Raw genomic sequence first — 15,906 nt, 5'->3', positions numbered from 1 at the left:
AAAACCGAAAAATTAAAATGAATGTAATTATATAATTGAAATTGAATTGAGTGTTCAGAATGTGATGTGGATGTGTTTTTGTATGAATTTCAAAACACATAACTTATCCTTTTCGACACAATCATGAATACACCTCACCACAACAGGATACCAGAAGACAGCGCGGAGTCTTCACTGAGATTCAAATTAAAAATACGATAGCAGTGATGAAGACGACGAATACGATGACAGTGATGAAGACGACGAATACGATGACAGTGATGAAGACAAATACGATAACAACTTGATGAAGACGACGAATACGAGGACAATGATGCAGACGTCGAATAAGATGACAGTGATGAAGGTGGCGAATACAATGACAGTGATGAAGATGACGAATACGAGGACAGTGATGAAGACGCCGAATACGATGACAGTGATGAAGACTACGAACACGATAACAGTGATGAAGATGACGAATACGAGGGCAGTGATGAAATGACGAATACGATGACAATGATGAAGACGTAGAATACGATGACAGTGATGAAGACGACGAATACGATGACAGTGATGAAGACGAATACGAGGACAATGATAAAGACGTAGAATACGATGACAATGATGAAGACGAATACGAGGACAGTGATAAAGACGTAGAATACAATGACAATGATGAAGACGAATACGAGGACAATGATAAAGAAGTAGAATACGATGACAGTGATGAAGACGACGAATACGATGACAGTGATGAAGACGACGAATACGATGACAGTGATAAAGACGTAGAATACGATGACAATGATGAAGACGTCGAATACGACGACAATGATGAAGACGTCGAATACGACGACAATGATGAAGACGTCGAATACGAGGACAATGATGAAGACGTCGAATACGATGACAGTGATGAAGATGACTAATACGATGACAGTGAAGACGACGAATACGATGACAGTGATGAAGACGAATACGACGACAATGATGAAGACGTCGAATACGATGACAGTGATGAAGACGACGAATACGATGACAGTGATGAAGACGACGAATACGATGACAGTGATGAAGACGTCGAATACGACGACAGTGATGAAGACGACGAATACGACGACAGTGATGAAGACGACGAATACGATGACAGTGATGAAGATGACTAATACGATGACAGTGAAGACGACGAATACGATGACAGTGATGAAGACGAATACGACGACAATGATGAAGACGTCGAATACGATGACAGTGATGAAGACGACGAATACGACGACAGTGATGAAGACGACGAATACGATGACAGTGATGAAGACGAATACGACGACAGTGATGAAGACGACGAATACGATGACAGTGATGAAGACGACGAATACGATGACAATGATGAAGACGTCGAATACGACGACAGTGATGAAGACGACGAATACGACGACAGTGATGAAGACGACGAATACGACGACAGTGATGAAGACGACGAATACGACGACAGTGATGAAGACGACGAATACGACGACAGTGATGAAGGCGACGAATACGACGACAGTGATGAAGACGACGAATACGACGACAGTGATGAAGACGAATACGACGACAATGATGAAGACGTCGAATACGACGACAGTGATGAAGACGACGAATACGACGACAGTGATGAAGACGACGAATACGATGACAGTGATGAAGACGACGAATACGATGACAATGATGAAGACGTCGAATACGACGACAGTGATGAAGACGTCGAATACGACGACAGTGATGAAGACGACGAATACGACGACAGTGATGAAGACGACGAATACGACGACAGTGATGAAGACGTCGAATACGACGACAGTGATGAAGACGTCGAATACGACGACAGTGATGAAGACGTCGAATACGACGACAGTGATGAAGACGTCGAATACGACGACAGTGATGAAGACGTCGAATACGACGACAGTGATGAAGACGACGAATACGACGACAGTGATGAAGACGTCGAATACGACGACAGTGATGAAGACGTCGAATACGACGACAGTGATGAAGACGACGAATACGACGACAGTGATGAAGACGTCGAATACGACGACAGTGATGAAGACGTCGAATACGACGACAGTGATGAAGACGTCGAATACGACGACAGTGATGAAGACGACGAATACGACGACAGTGATGAAGACGAATACGACGACAGTGATGAAGACGACGAATACGACGACAGTGATGAAGACGAATACGACGACAGTGATGAAGACGACGAATACGACGACAGTGATGAAGACGACGAATACGACGACAGTGATGAAGACGAATACGACGACAGTGACGAAGACGACGAATACGACGACAGTGATGAAGATGACGAATACGACGACAGTGATGAAGACGACGAATACGACGACAATGATGAAGACGTCGAATACGATGACAGTGATGAAGACGACGAATACGACGACAGTGATGAAGACGACGAATACGACGACAGTGATGAAGACGACGAATACGACGACAGTGATGAAGACGACGAATACGACGACAGTGATGAAGACGACGAATACGATGACAGTGATGAAGACGACGAATACGATGACAGTGATGAAGACGTCGAATACGACGACAGTGATGAAGACGACGAATACGACGACAGTGATGAAGACGACGAATACGACGACAGTGATGAAGACGTCGAATACGACGACAGTGATGAAGACGTCGAATACGACGACAGTGATGAAGACGTCGAATACGACGACAGTGATGAAGACGTCGAATACGACGACAGTGATGAAGACGTCGAATACGACGACAGTGATGAAGACGTCGAATACGACGACAGTGATGAAGACGTCGAATACGACGACAGTGATGAAGACGACGAATACGACGACAGTGATGAAGACGACGAATACGACGACAGTGATGAAGACGACGAATACGACGACAGTGATGAAGACGTCGAATACGACGACAGTGATGAAGACGTCGAATACGACGACAGTGATGAAGACGTGGAATACGACGACAATGATGAAGACGTCGAATACGACGACAGTGATGAAGACGTCGAATACGACGACAGTGATGAAGACGACGAATACGACGACAGTGATGAAGACGACGAATACGACGACAGTGATGAAGACGACGAATACGACGACAGTGATGAAGACGAATACGACGACAGTGATGAAGACGTCGAATACGACGACAGTGATGAAGACGACGAATACGACGACAGTGATGAAGACGACGAATACGACGACAGTGATGAAGACGTCGAATACGACGACAGTGATGAAGACGACGAATACGACGACAGTGATGAAGACGACGAATACGACGACAGTGATGAAGACGACGAATACGACGACAGTGATGAAGACGTCGAATACGACGACAGTGATGAAGACGACGAATACGACGACAGTGATGAAGACGAATACGACGACAGTGATGAAGACGACGAATACGACGACAGTGATGAAGACGACGAATACGACGACAGTGATGAAGACGAATACGACGACAGTGATGAAGACGACGAATACGACGACAGTGATGAAGACGACGAATACGACGACAGTGATGAAGACGAATACGACGACAGTGATGAAGACGACGAATACGACGACAGTGATGAAGACGAATACGACGACAGTGACGACAGTGACGAAGACGACGAATACGACGACAGTGATGAAGATGACTAATACGATGACAGTGATGAAGACGTTGAATACGATGACATTGCTGACTATGAAAACTATAATGACGAAGACAGTGATAACAATAATGACAACTGTAGTACTGATTATAAAAACTGTGGTGATAGTTGGGAAAATAATGACGAATTTGATGGTGTTGATTATAAAGATGACGATATTGATTAGATTACGAGAATGAAGATGGTCTTTTTCAGGTTTATATCTTCAAGCAGGAAATTTCTCGTGTAGTCAACAGTTAACTTCTATTCTAATACTATTTCTAATCTTGCAGGTGGTGATGGAAGTCTTGTGGTTTAATAAGAACATAAAAGAAGCAATCGATGCTCCACGAGTTCACCATCAGCTGTTCCCCATGAGTTTTCAGTATGAAGACCGAATTCCTCAGGTAAACATCATATTCATGTTTGTGATATGTTTCATCTCATAACAGTTTCTAAGATTAAATCTTTTAATGGCATAAACTTTTAGTTATTTTTATTTCAAAGAAAATGCAGTTTTTAAAATAGTTGATTTCTAATAGGCCTACTTCCATGTAATTCCCTAGAACTGGGCTGGGCACATTACGTGATTCTGAGAAATGAGCGCTGTGTGCTTTAAAGAGCGTGTCTTGCGAGCGCTGTGACGTAAGCATACTGTACGTCATTCAGTGTCGGTGCACTGGTGACTCTGCAGTATGAGACGAACTTTGAAGACGGAGCTTCCGCTCATACACTAAATCGTCCCGCTACTCCCAATGCTTTTAATGTATCGTGGGAGGAGGAGTTCTTTTTGGTAGAGAGCAGTGGAATAGCAAAGTGTTTAATTTGGCATAAAACACTCCAACTGATTAAGAGGTTCAATATCCAACGACATTATTCTTTACAACATGCTACTGAATATGACAAATATGTTGGTAATGAACGCCATAAATTAATACAACTTGAAGAAAATTTTTCTCAGGTACATTATATTAGAGTAACTAATTGATATTTAAGTTATATTGCATTATAAGTTATTATACATTTAGTAATATATAATATGATATATGATATATCATGAACTGTAATATACTATACTATGATATATCATAATACTTGTATAATTTAAAATTATATATTAGTAAATGTACTATAATAACTTGTAATGCAATATAAATATCGAATAGATACTCTAATATAATATACCTGAGAAACATGTTTTTTAAGTTGTATTAATTTATGGTCATATCATATCATATCATATCATATCATATCATATCATATCATATCATATCATATCATATCATATCATATCATATATCATATCATATCATATACACTCGGGAGGAAATTAAACGCAGAATAAATATGGGAAATGCGTGTTATTATTCGGTTGAGAAGCTCTTATCATCCAGTCTGCTGTCAAAAAATCTGAAAGTTAGAATTTATAAAACAGTTATATTACCAGTTGTTCTGTATGGTTGTGAAACTTGGACTCTCACTCTGAGAGAGGAACATAGGTTCAGGGTGTTTGAGAATAAGGTGCTTAGGAAAATATTTGGGGCTAAGCGGGATGAAGTTACAGGAGAATGGAGAAAGTTACACAACACAGAACTGCACGCATTGTATTCTTCACCTGACATAATTAGGAACATTAAATCCAGACGTTTGAGATGGGCAGGGCATGTAGCACGTATGGGCGAATCCAGAAATGCATATAGAGTGTTAGTTGGGAGACCGGAGGGAAAAAGACCTTTAGGGAGGCCGAGACGTAGATGGGAGGATAATATTAAAATGGATTTGAGGGAGGTGGGGCATGATGATAGAGACTGGATTAATCTTGCACAGGATAGGGACCGCTGGAGGGCTTATGTGAGGGCGGCAATGAACCTTCGGGTTCCTTAAAAGCCATTTGTAAGTAAGTAATCATATATCATATCATATCACATCATATCATACCATATATATTATATTATATTATATTATATTATATTATATTATATTATATTATATTATATTATATTATATTATATTATATTATATCATATTATATTATATTATATTATATACTGTATTAACAGGATGACAGTAATGCACTTAGTGAATCGGCTAAGAGAATTAGCTACAAAATTTGCCACGAAATTGCAAATAAATTGAAAACATTCAACGAAGGTAACTTCATCAAGCGATGTTTAATTATATTGGTAATGAACTTTGTCCACAGCAAGTAGGGGAAGTGGAAGCCATACGCCTGTCTCGTAGAACCGTGGTGAGGAGGTCGCAGTATGTGCGTATGGGTTATGTAAATAAGCCTAATGATTTGTGTGTGTGCATAGAGCGAAGTTTATTCCATTAAATTAATAAGAGTGTTATAAATTCTGTAATGTACAATGGATTGATGTAATATCCTTATAAACTATTATGCACTGACAGACTGAATGAATAGAACAACCGTGGACCTTGTTATAGTAATGCAGTGAAGGTAGCTGTAATGCAAATCCGCCACTGCGTGAGCGTTCTGCTCTGGCTTGGAATTGAAGTGCCTTGCGGAGCGAGAGCAGCTCTGGCCGGCTAGACTGAGCCACTCTCATGCCCGGCCCTGCCCTAGAAGAAATGAAGTTAATCAGCAATTTTAGCATTATTAAATGAATAATAGACAGCACTCTTTTTTGTGTGTTTCAGGATGTAGTAGAAGGAATGAAAAACATTGGCCATGTAACACAACTAATGAAGTCTACTGGATCCTCTGTAACCGGTATTGCAAGGAAAGGTCAGAAAATATATGCGAATTCAGATTTCAGAAGGGGAGGAATGACAGCAGGATTTTGATCTCCGTAGTCTGGCATAGATAATTTTGTGTATTACTGTTGTGATATTAAAGTATGTGTGCTTGTATGCATGTGTGAGTGCCCGTGTAGTGTGTAATGTCTGTCGTAATGAAAGCATGTATTATAAATGCAGTATTATGTAGAATAAATTTATATTTACCATGTTTGTAATAACGTACGTAATGTATTATTTAACTAATCTAGTGTATCCGTCCTATTTATTTCTTCCTTTGTTCACTAACATAATTTACCCTTGATACCAAACCTATCAGAACTAATACATGATATATTTGCTACGAAATGAAGACCTATTAGTCTGTGTTCAGCACAGATGAGTCGGAACAAAGCTCTTTCATCAAGGTCACAGGTACGATCGAATGCAGAATCTTCAGTTTTTGTGGTAAACAAAGCAACTGGAAAATATTTCAGTTGTCATGAAAATGTCATTCCTTACTCCCCTTCGATAGTACTATCTCCACTATCACCACAATCACAATCACCACATCAAAATCACCGTCACCGTTACCACAGTCATAGTCACCGCATCAAACTTAGTCATCGTTACCACAACCACCGCATGAAAACCACCGTCACCACAACCACAGCCAACGCAGTAAAACCACCGTCACCATAATCATACCACAACCACAGCCAACGCACCAAAATCACCGTCACCATAATCACACCACAGCCACGCACTAAAACCACCGTCACCATAAACACACCACAACCACAGCCAACGCATCAAAACCACCGTCACCATAATCACACCACAGCCACGCACTAAAACCACCATCACCATAACCACACCACAACCACAGCCAACGCACCAAAACCACCGTCACCATAATCACACAACCACAGCCATGCACTAAAACCACCGTCACCATAACCACACCACAACCACAACCAACGCACCAAAACCACCGTCACCATAATCACACCACAACCACAGCCACGCACTAAAACCACCGTCACCATAACCACACCACAATCACAGCCAACGCACCAAAACCACCGTCACCATAATCACACCACAACCACAGCCACGCACTAAAACCACCGTCACCATAACCACACCACAACCACAGCCAACGCACCAAAACCACCGTCACCATAATCACACCACAGCCACGCACTAAAACCACCGTCACCATAACCACACCACAACCACAGCCAACGCACCAAAACCACCGTCACCATAATCACACCACAGCCACGCACTAAAACCACCGTCACCATAACCGCACCACAACCACAACCAACGCACCAAAACCACCGTCACCATAATCACACCACAACCACAGCCACGCACTAAAACCACCGTCACCATAACCACACCACAACCACAGCCAACTCACCAAAACCACCGTCACCATAATCACACCACAATCACAGCCAACGCACCAAAACCACCGACACCATAACCACACCACAACCACAGCCAACGCACCAAAACCACAGTCACCATAATCACACCACAAACACAGCCACGCACTAAAACCACCGTTACCATAACCACACCACAACCACAGCCAACGCACCAAAACCACCGTCACCATAATCACACCACAACCACAGCCACGCACTAAAACCACCGTCACCATAAACACACCACAACCAACGCACCAAAACCACCGTCACCATAATCACGCCACAATCAGAGCCAACGCACCAAAACCACCGACACCACAACCACAGTCACCGTCACAATAACCACAGTTCGTGCATTACAGGCTCTATGTTCGGTTCAAGTTTGTCGAGGCTAGCGAAGTTCGATATTAGCCGATGTTCGTTCAGCAAAAAAAAAGGCCTGTCGTGTTTGTTCCACCTTGTTATAAAAATATTAGATGTTATCCACTCCAATCTTTCATGTTTTAACCGATTAAGAATTTTAGGACAAATCTTACGGTTTGTTTTTAATATGAAATAAGACAAAGTTTGTAATGTTTTGGTTGCCTCTCTCATGTTCCAACATTGCAGGGTACTAACTACAGCTACAGCTTCAAAACCGCCTTTACCACAATCACAACCACCACATCAAAACCACAGTCATCGTCACCACAGCAACAGCAACATAACCACCGTCACCATCATCACAGCCACCGCATCAAAACCACAGTCATCGTCACCACAGTCACAGCAACAAAAGCACCGTCACCACAGCCACAGCAACAGCAACATAACCACCGTCATCATCATCACAATCACAACCACCACATCAAAACCACAGTCATCGTCACTACAGTCACAGCAACAAAACCACCGTCACCACAGCAACAGCAACATAACCACCGTCACCATCATCACAGCCACCGCATCAAAACCACAGTCATCGTCACCACAGTCACAGCAACAAAAGCACCGTCACCACAGCCACAGCAACAGCAACATAACCACCGTCATCATCATCACAATCACAACCACCACATCAAAACCACAGTCATCGTCACTACAGTCACAGCAACAAAACCACCGTCACCACAGCAACAGCAACATAACCACCGTCACCATCATCACAGCCACCGCATCAAAACCACAGTCATCGTCACCACAGTCACAGCAACAAAAGCACCGTCACCACAGCCACAGCAACAGCAACAAAACCACCGTCACCATCATCACAATCACAGCCACCGCATCAAAACCATAGTCATCGTCACCACAGTCACAGCAACAAAACCACCGTCACCACATCCACAGCCACAGCAACAAAACCACCATCACCATATCCATAGCCACAGCAACAAAACCACCGTCACCATCATCACAATCACAGCCACCACATCAAAACCACAGTCACAGCAACAAAACCACCGTCACCACAGCCACAGCAACAAAATCACCGTCACCATCATCATAATCACAGCCACCGCATCAAAACCACAGTCACCGTCACCACAGTCACAGCAATAAAACCACCGTCACCCTTACCACAATCACCACCGCATCAAAGCCACCGTTACCATCACCATAACCGCAGCACAGCATCAATACGAACGTCATTCATCAAAATCACAGTTACAGCATCAAAACCACCGTCACCCTCACCACGACCACCACCATATCACCACAGAGCCACAGCATCAAAACCACTGTCACCCTTACTGCAGTCAGAGCCACATCAAAACCACCATCACGACAATCATAGCCACAGCATAATTATTATATTTACTATTCATTCTTTAAATCATGAAAATACTTCGTACACCAATATAATCACATCCGTTCTCTTCTTTCCTTTCTGCCATCCAATTTTTAGTCCTAAAGATAGAAGTAGAGAAATGGAATTCAGAAGTAGTCGCTAGCTGTAAATGTTGTTTGAAGTTGGTAACAGGCATGTATTAGACAATTATTAGACGAATGTAGTTGTGTTTTGGTTTGTTTTACTTTTCTTCTGAAATTATTTGTTTATTATTATTATTATTATTATTATTATTATTATTATTATTATTATTACTACATTGACGGACAGAGTTCTTATGTGCCGTAAATCTACGACACGGTCTCGCAATTTACTTCCCTCCCGATTAAATCTAGGCCTATGCAATCACGAAGGACGACAAACCTTGGGACATTTCTGTTCGTCGTAATGTATTGAGACAGAATTTTAAACAAACTTTTGACTCGTATGAAATCTTTACCGCTTTCTCAGCGTATTGGAAACAAAATACCTCCCCTTTCACGCGGAAAGAAAACATGACAGCTCTGTCTCCATGCCATTTGTACGCCTTCGTAATATATATTGATATAGGAGCTTCAGCATTCCTTTATCTGCCAAGTGCAGCCCTATTTGTCTTGAATAGGAAGTTGAATAACATGGCGTATTGCGTGCAAACACTGATAAAAAACAGGATACCAAATCTGAACGCACACACAGCAGTTCCAGCTGACATGCCAGAGTAGCTACGAATGCGGTGATACTTAGTCGTGCAGTGTGACAAAAAATTCTCTGTTAAAGTATCTGTATGTAAAAATGAAAGAACTTTATATATTTTCTCCAGACGCACAGACCTGTGGAATTCTACTTCGAGAATACAGTACTTAGAAAGTAGGTATAATTATTTTTTTTTATTTTAATGCAAAATATAATTAATTGTATCGATCTCAGTCATTATAACTGAAGTTCGTGTGTTCAAACCCATGCAAGGGCGATAAAATAGCTTAGCATGTCCTTCGCTGTACCTCAAGTGGTGATGATTCTGGCAATAAATCTAGTGGACACGGTCCGTGTCCCGGCAGAGGTTTGAAAATTTCTGACCCAGAATACTGTTCGTGTTCTCATTGTCTTGTGTTTGCTTCATATTGTGTTCTCGCGCCATGCTGACCGTCTGACCCGTTGCTTACGAGATTATACAAGCTGGCGCATAGCGCTTGAAATTCGGGTCTGAAATGGTTCCCTCGTAATGCCAATTCCGCCGCTCGGGGCGCTGTTCTATACTAAATATTCATAGCAGAACACTTAAATGACATTGACATTTGGGACATTTAAAGGCCTCACCATTGCTTATTAAATGCTTCGTACAATATTTTATGGATAATAGACGTAATTTCCAAACTTCTACGTCTCAATTATATTACAATAAAAGGCTGCCATTCTTGATATTAAAATATATTACATATTATAAACTAATGTACTACCTTTCTGTTGTTCAATTCATACACCGTACCTTTTCGGAAATAATGAAAGAAATTTAATAAGTATATTTTACATGAACACTGTAGTCTACCCTTTTCACGTATTCAATTATTATTATTATTATTATTATTATTATTATTATTATTATTATTATTATTATTATTCTAATGAATTAAGGTACTGTATTATCTTCCACTTCCCTGACTTCATAATTTAATTATTTGTAACTAGGCCTAACTTATCCCTTTCTTTTTTAAAATATTTTGACGTTGAAGTGTTAGGATTTTTACTAAAGCAAACAGCAGTCACAATACATGATTAGTACAAATGTGCGATTTTTCTTGCACAACTTGCAGCGGTGAAATAAATATCTAATAGGCCTGCTGATTAACCTGTTACTTACAAATGGCTTTTAAGGAACCCGCAGGTTCATTGCCGCCCTCACATAAGCCCGCCACCATCGGTCCCTATCCTGTGCAAGATTAATCCAGTAGTGGGTAGTAATAGCAAATGCTATGATATTTTAGTGTGTTTAAACAGTTTTAAATTAGGAGTTAGAATTAAATTAATTAGGAAGTTAGACTGCAACATATGTGATTAGAAGTGGTTTTCGAATTTGACCATTTCCCAAAACATAAATATCTCAGGAATCTCAGGGACAATATTTTTTAGAATTTGCCGATCATAGGCATTTTTAGTAATGTCTGAATCTCGCTCCCCTGAGCTGTTTTCTGTCGTCACTCATGACATGTCAATTTAATGAAAACATAAAGTAAAATTTTCGGTATACCATGCAGTGATAATTGTACTTTATCACAACGAATAATTGTTGTAATTATTATTTATTTATTACTGGTAATGTAATAATATTTGATTTGGCTTGGAGGATGAGGGGAGTACGTTACACTAAACTCGGCATACTCAACAGTAAAATAGCATTGCTGCGTATGTTGTATCCTAAATAATGCAAATCGTATATGTGTCAATATTCAGCAGTAATAATTAACCATTGTCGTGGAATATTTCGCCACTATAAATGATGATGGGAAATCATACTCTTTTCCTCGAATAACGCTACTGATTGTCTTAAGCCAAGACAAGCTAAGAACTATATTAATTTTATTTTGATGATGATAATAATAATAATAACAATAATAATAATAATAATAATAATAATAATAATAATGTCTGAAAGTAGCAGAAACCGGTAGTTCACTTTCAGCAATTATAACAAATTAGAGGGAACGAAATCTGAAGAAAAAGCACGGAACTGAAAACAATCAACTTGCCAAAGTAAATGAACCATATGAACAATGTAGTTTGGAAGCAAAATTTTAATTCAACAAATTCAGACTTTCGGGAAACAAAATTGTAAATTCCATTAAATGACGCTGAAAATCTGCATACTGATATTTAACAAGTCATCAATAAATCTCAAATAAGACTGTAATATGCTTGGAATATTTATAATTTTCGTACTCGATCAATAATGCACAATTAATCAAACTATTTTCACGATACACAATGCTTAGTAATGGAACTATTCATCATTTCTTAGTACAGCGAGGCGAACCTAGCGGCAGAAATTGTCATGACTCTCAGAGACCTACTCTCGATCGTGCTATGCGCCAGCCTAGATCATATATGTAACAGATAACTCCTCGCTACGTTAAAATCGGCAGCACTTTGAAGAAAACAACCGCCAGGATCGCCACCCGTCCGCCGTAAACGAACACGAGCTGGCAGCACAGTCGCTAATGCAATTCAAATGGGAATTATGACTTGACTCCTTATGTAACAACTAGATGGCAGCGTAGTAAACCTGACAAAAGTTGTTAACCTCAAAGCCTATAAGCACGACATATCTGTTACATATATGATCTAGGGCGCCAGCTTGTATAATCTCGTAAGCAACGGTCTGACCAGTGACATCCAATACGTGTAATTCTGCATTGCAACTGCATAATTCCATCACAAAAGAGACGTGTTTCAAAATAAGTTTCATTTTATGCTATTTTCCCGATAGCGGACACTTCAACTGTTCGAGGACAGGTTTGAACGTCATAAGTGACACCAATAAGACATCACTCGTGAGGCAACTAAGCCAGGAGATAATGGAGTAGGGTGGCCAGTTCCTTTCCCCCTCCAGTGCATATGTCGCTAACTAGTAATATATTACACTAATCAGACTTCAGATGTATACAAACAATTATTATTGTTCTTCCTCTTGACACATATCATCAAGTGAGATGCATTGCCCGATAATAGATGTACAGATACGAAATTAAAATTTGGAACGAGTCTTGATGGAAGTCCACCTGTATAAAGGCAATAATTTCACACGACTGTCCCAAGCAGCGTATAGATATTATATAGTATGGACACTTCGCATCGGTACCTTTGATGTAGCAGGACTGATTTCAATGACCTTCAAACCTGTTTGAGCGTGAGATTCTGCTTTCTCCCTAGAGTTGGAACTGACATCACACCAGCTAGCAGTCGACACAGCGGAAATATAACACATACAATTAAAACATCTAGATGGTGAAATAAAATAAATTGGACCGATGAATAATAAATCCGTCATTAACTGTAACGTCTAGATTCTAGAGTTCCTTTATAATAGAGTTGAGACAATTAAAATATGTAATAATTTGATAGCGCTGAAAATGGAAAAACAAAATTCCTACGAGAAGTAAAACCATATACCTATATTATTTTGTGTACAAATATTAAACGAATTATTTGATATATAATTTTATAATGTATTATATTATTTTATGATAGGTCTATAATTTATTATATATAAAATATAAACAATTATTATTACAATTAGTTTGTCACTGAGAAATAAGGAAAAGCTGTTAACTTGAATTTATTTGAAGCAGAGCGTTACTGGAATTATGCAATAAGGTAGGCGATGTTTGGATCCTGTGTCTCAATTCTATTCTCAATTATTATCTTAGCGTATGTTCGATTACACTAACCTCTAGCGCTTGAAAGTGGAACTAAACGCTGGCGCACAGAGAAACAAAACGGGAAAATTCGCTCAGTGTCCATTCTTTGTAATCCCTATTCGCTGGCCCCAAGTAGCATTATACATAGGGCTCTTGTTTTCTGCACATGCGCAGTGTGTTGTAAGCGAAACAACACAGTAAGGGAGCTCCAAATTTTATTTCCATATCTGTACACCCTTTGATACAGAAATTGGTCGCTATTCAGAAAATAAGTTTCATCTCGGAATAGCTCGAGAATCATCGTGTGTGCTGTGTTTACTTACAGAGAGAGATCTGAAGCCCCGTCTTTGTAACGAGAAGAAAGAGCTCTATCACAAAGTGATAAGACTTTGTAGGGAATATGTCGTTTTGTGACATACGATATTTCGCTGTTACGACTTGATTTCATCCTCTGAAATATTTCCCGTTTGGATCTCGCGTTAACCCGAACGACAGATAAATTCACGTTACAGGAGAGCGACTATTTTCCGTGTACTGTACATACTCTTCTCAGCCAGTACCTCAGTTAAGCCTCGTTCACACTTTTCAAGTAACTTGAATTCAAGTCACTTGAAAGACGAACTTGAAAAGTGTGAACTATGTTTCAAGTTGACTTGAAATCAATTAACGGCTTGAATTCAAGTTTCAAGTGAAGTTGGATCCCTTTCTACTTTTTACTTGACTTGAAAAGTGTGAACGTCACTTGATAACTTGAATTCAAGGAGAAAAGAGCGGGAATTTAAATTAACAGCTATTTTAAGAGCGTTAAATTAACAGCTGATTGTTTTTCAGTTCTGCTAGGAACGTAAAAATAATAGGAAACAGCAGTAAGTGAAATAATGACCAAATATTCGAGTTTCTAAAGTTGTATAAAATTCACGAAGGCCTGCGGATTATAGAAACTGCAAAGTTTCGTAATAGAAATGTAAAGGAAGCTGCAAAGAAAGGAAGAGTTCATTGAAGAACTGAACAGCAGAGATTTTAACGTGGACACAGATGAGATAGCCTATGAAAAATAATACAAAACTGTTAAACTGTAGATAGAAAAGAAGTGAGGAAGATATGAGGGATTAAGAAGAGAAGAGCGTTGCTTGAAGGGATGACATTTATCGCCGAAACTGGCATGGTTCAATATGGTTGATAGATTTTTGTGGGTGAACTGTAACAGCTTCAAGATAATCATTTTCAATTATGGTAAATCAGACTCGCTTATGTTTTATTACATTTGCGATAAGAATTATTAAATCTGCTTGAAGATTTAATTTATTCTATTTGTAATAGTCAGTGGTCGTGTATTTCTCTTACTAATCTAATTCCTAACCGATACTGAACAACGCGTTTTCCATTTCTTCAATATATTTATCATTTCCCTGGCACGGACACTTGCTACTACAGAAATTCCTAATTGCACAACATCCATGGACGCCATTTTATCCTACTTGAAAACAAAATAACTTGAATATGTCTGAACGGCTACTTAAATTCAGGTACTTGAAATCACGTGACTTGAATTCAAGTTACTTGAAAAATGTGAACGAGGCTTTAGAGATAGCTTCTCATTATCGGACCTTTTTTTATTCTTGACAGGCATCCGCTATTGAACAGTTGCACTGTATTTGAAAGCTATGCTGGGTGCCTGATTGTAGACGTCTGAGTTACAAACCCTGGAGAGAACAATTTCCTCGTTCCCAGGAAAAAAGGAAGCCCTCTTAGCTTACTAAGAAATAAACGCACCTCATCCGTATGACAGCGACATGGAAGATATAATTGTATCCCTGTAATTTC

At 39.8% G+C, this 15,906-nt stretch overlaps 2 protein-coding genes across 5 annotated transcripts in view; both read left to right on the top strand.

Annotated features, from left to right (window-relative positions):
* LOC138714829 (scoloptoxin SSD14-like) overlaps window positions 1-6,664 on the top strand; it is a 120,183-nt gene extending 113,519 nt beyond the window's left edge. For all 4 annotated transcript variants that reach the window (XM_069847006.1, XM_069847007.1, XM_069847005.1 and 1 more), the window contains 2 exons: window positions 3,973-4,086; window positions 6,341-6,664. In XM_069847006.1, the coding sequence (XP_069703107.1) occupies window positions 3,973-4,086; window positions 6,341-6,487 (261 nt within the window). In that variant the 3' untranslated portion in view covers window positions 6,488-6,664. The remainder of the gene's footprint in view (window positions 1-3,972; window positions 4,087-6,340) is intronic.
* A 3,711-nt stretch (window positions 6,665-10,375) lies between these two features.
* The window catches only part of LOC138714831 (scoloptoxin SSD14-like), an 85,562-nt gene continuing 80,031 nt past the window's right edge, over window positions 10,376-15,906 (top strand). Inside the window, exon 1 of the mRNA XM_069847009.1 lies at window positions 10,376-10,537. The gene's annotated coding sequence lies outside the window, so the exon portion shown is untranslated. The remainder of the gene's footprint in view (window positions 10,538-15,906) is intronic.

Source organism: Periplaneta americana, chromosome 15 (genome assembly GCF_040183065.1).
Source record: "Periplaneta americana isolate PAMFEO1 chromosome 15, P.americana_PAMFEO1_priV1, whole genome shotgun sequence".
Taxonomy (NCBI): domain Eukaryota; kingdom Metazoa; phylum Arthropoda; class Insecta; order Blattodea; family Blattidae; genus Periplaneta; species Periplaneta americana.
The sequence above is the reverse complement of the archived record's forward strand: the minus strand, read 5'-3'. Positions and strand labels throughout refer to the sequence as shown.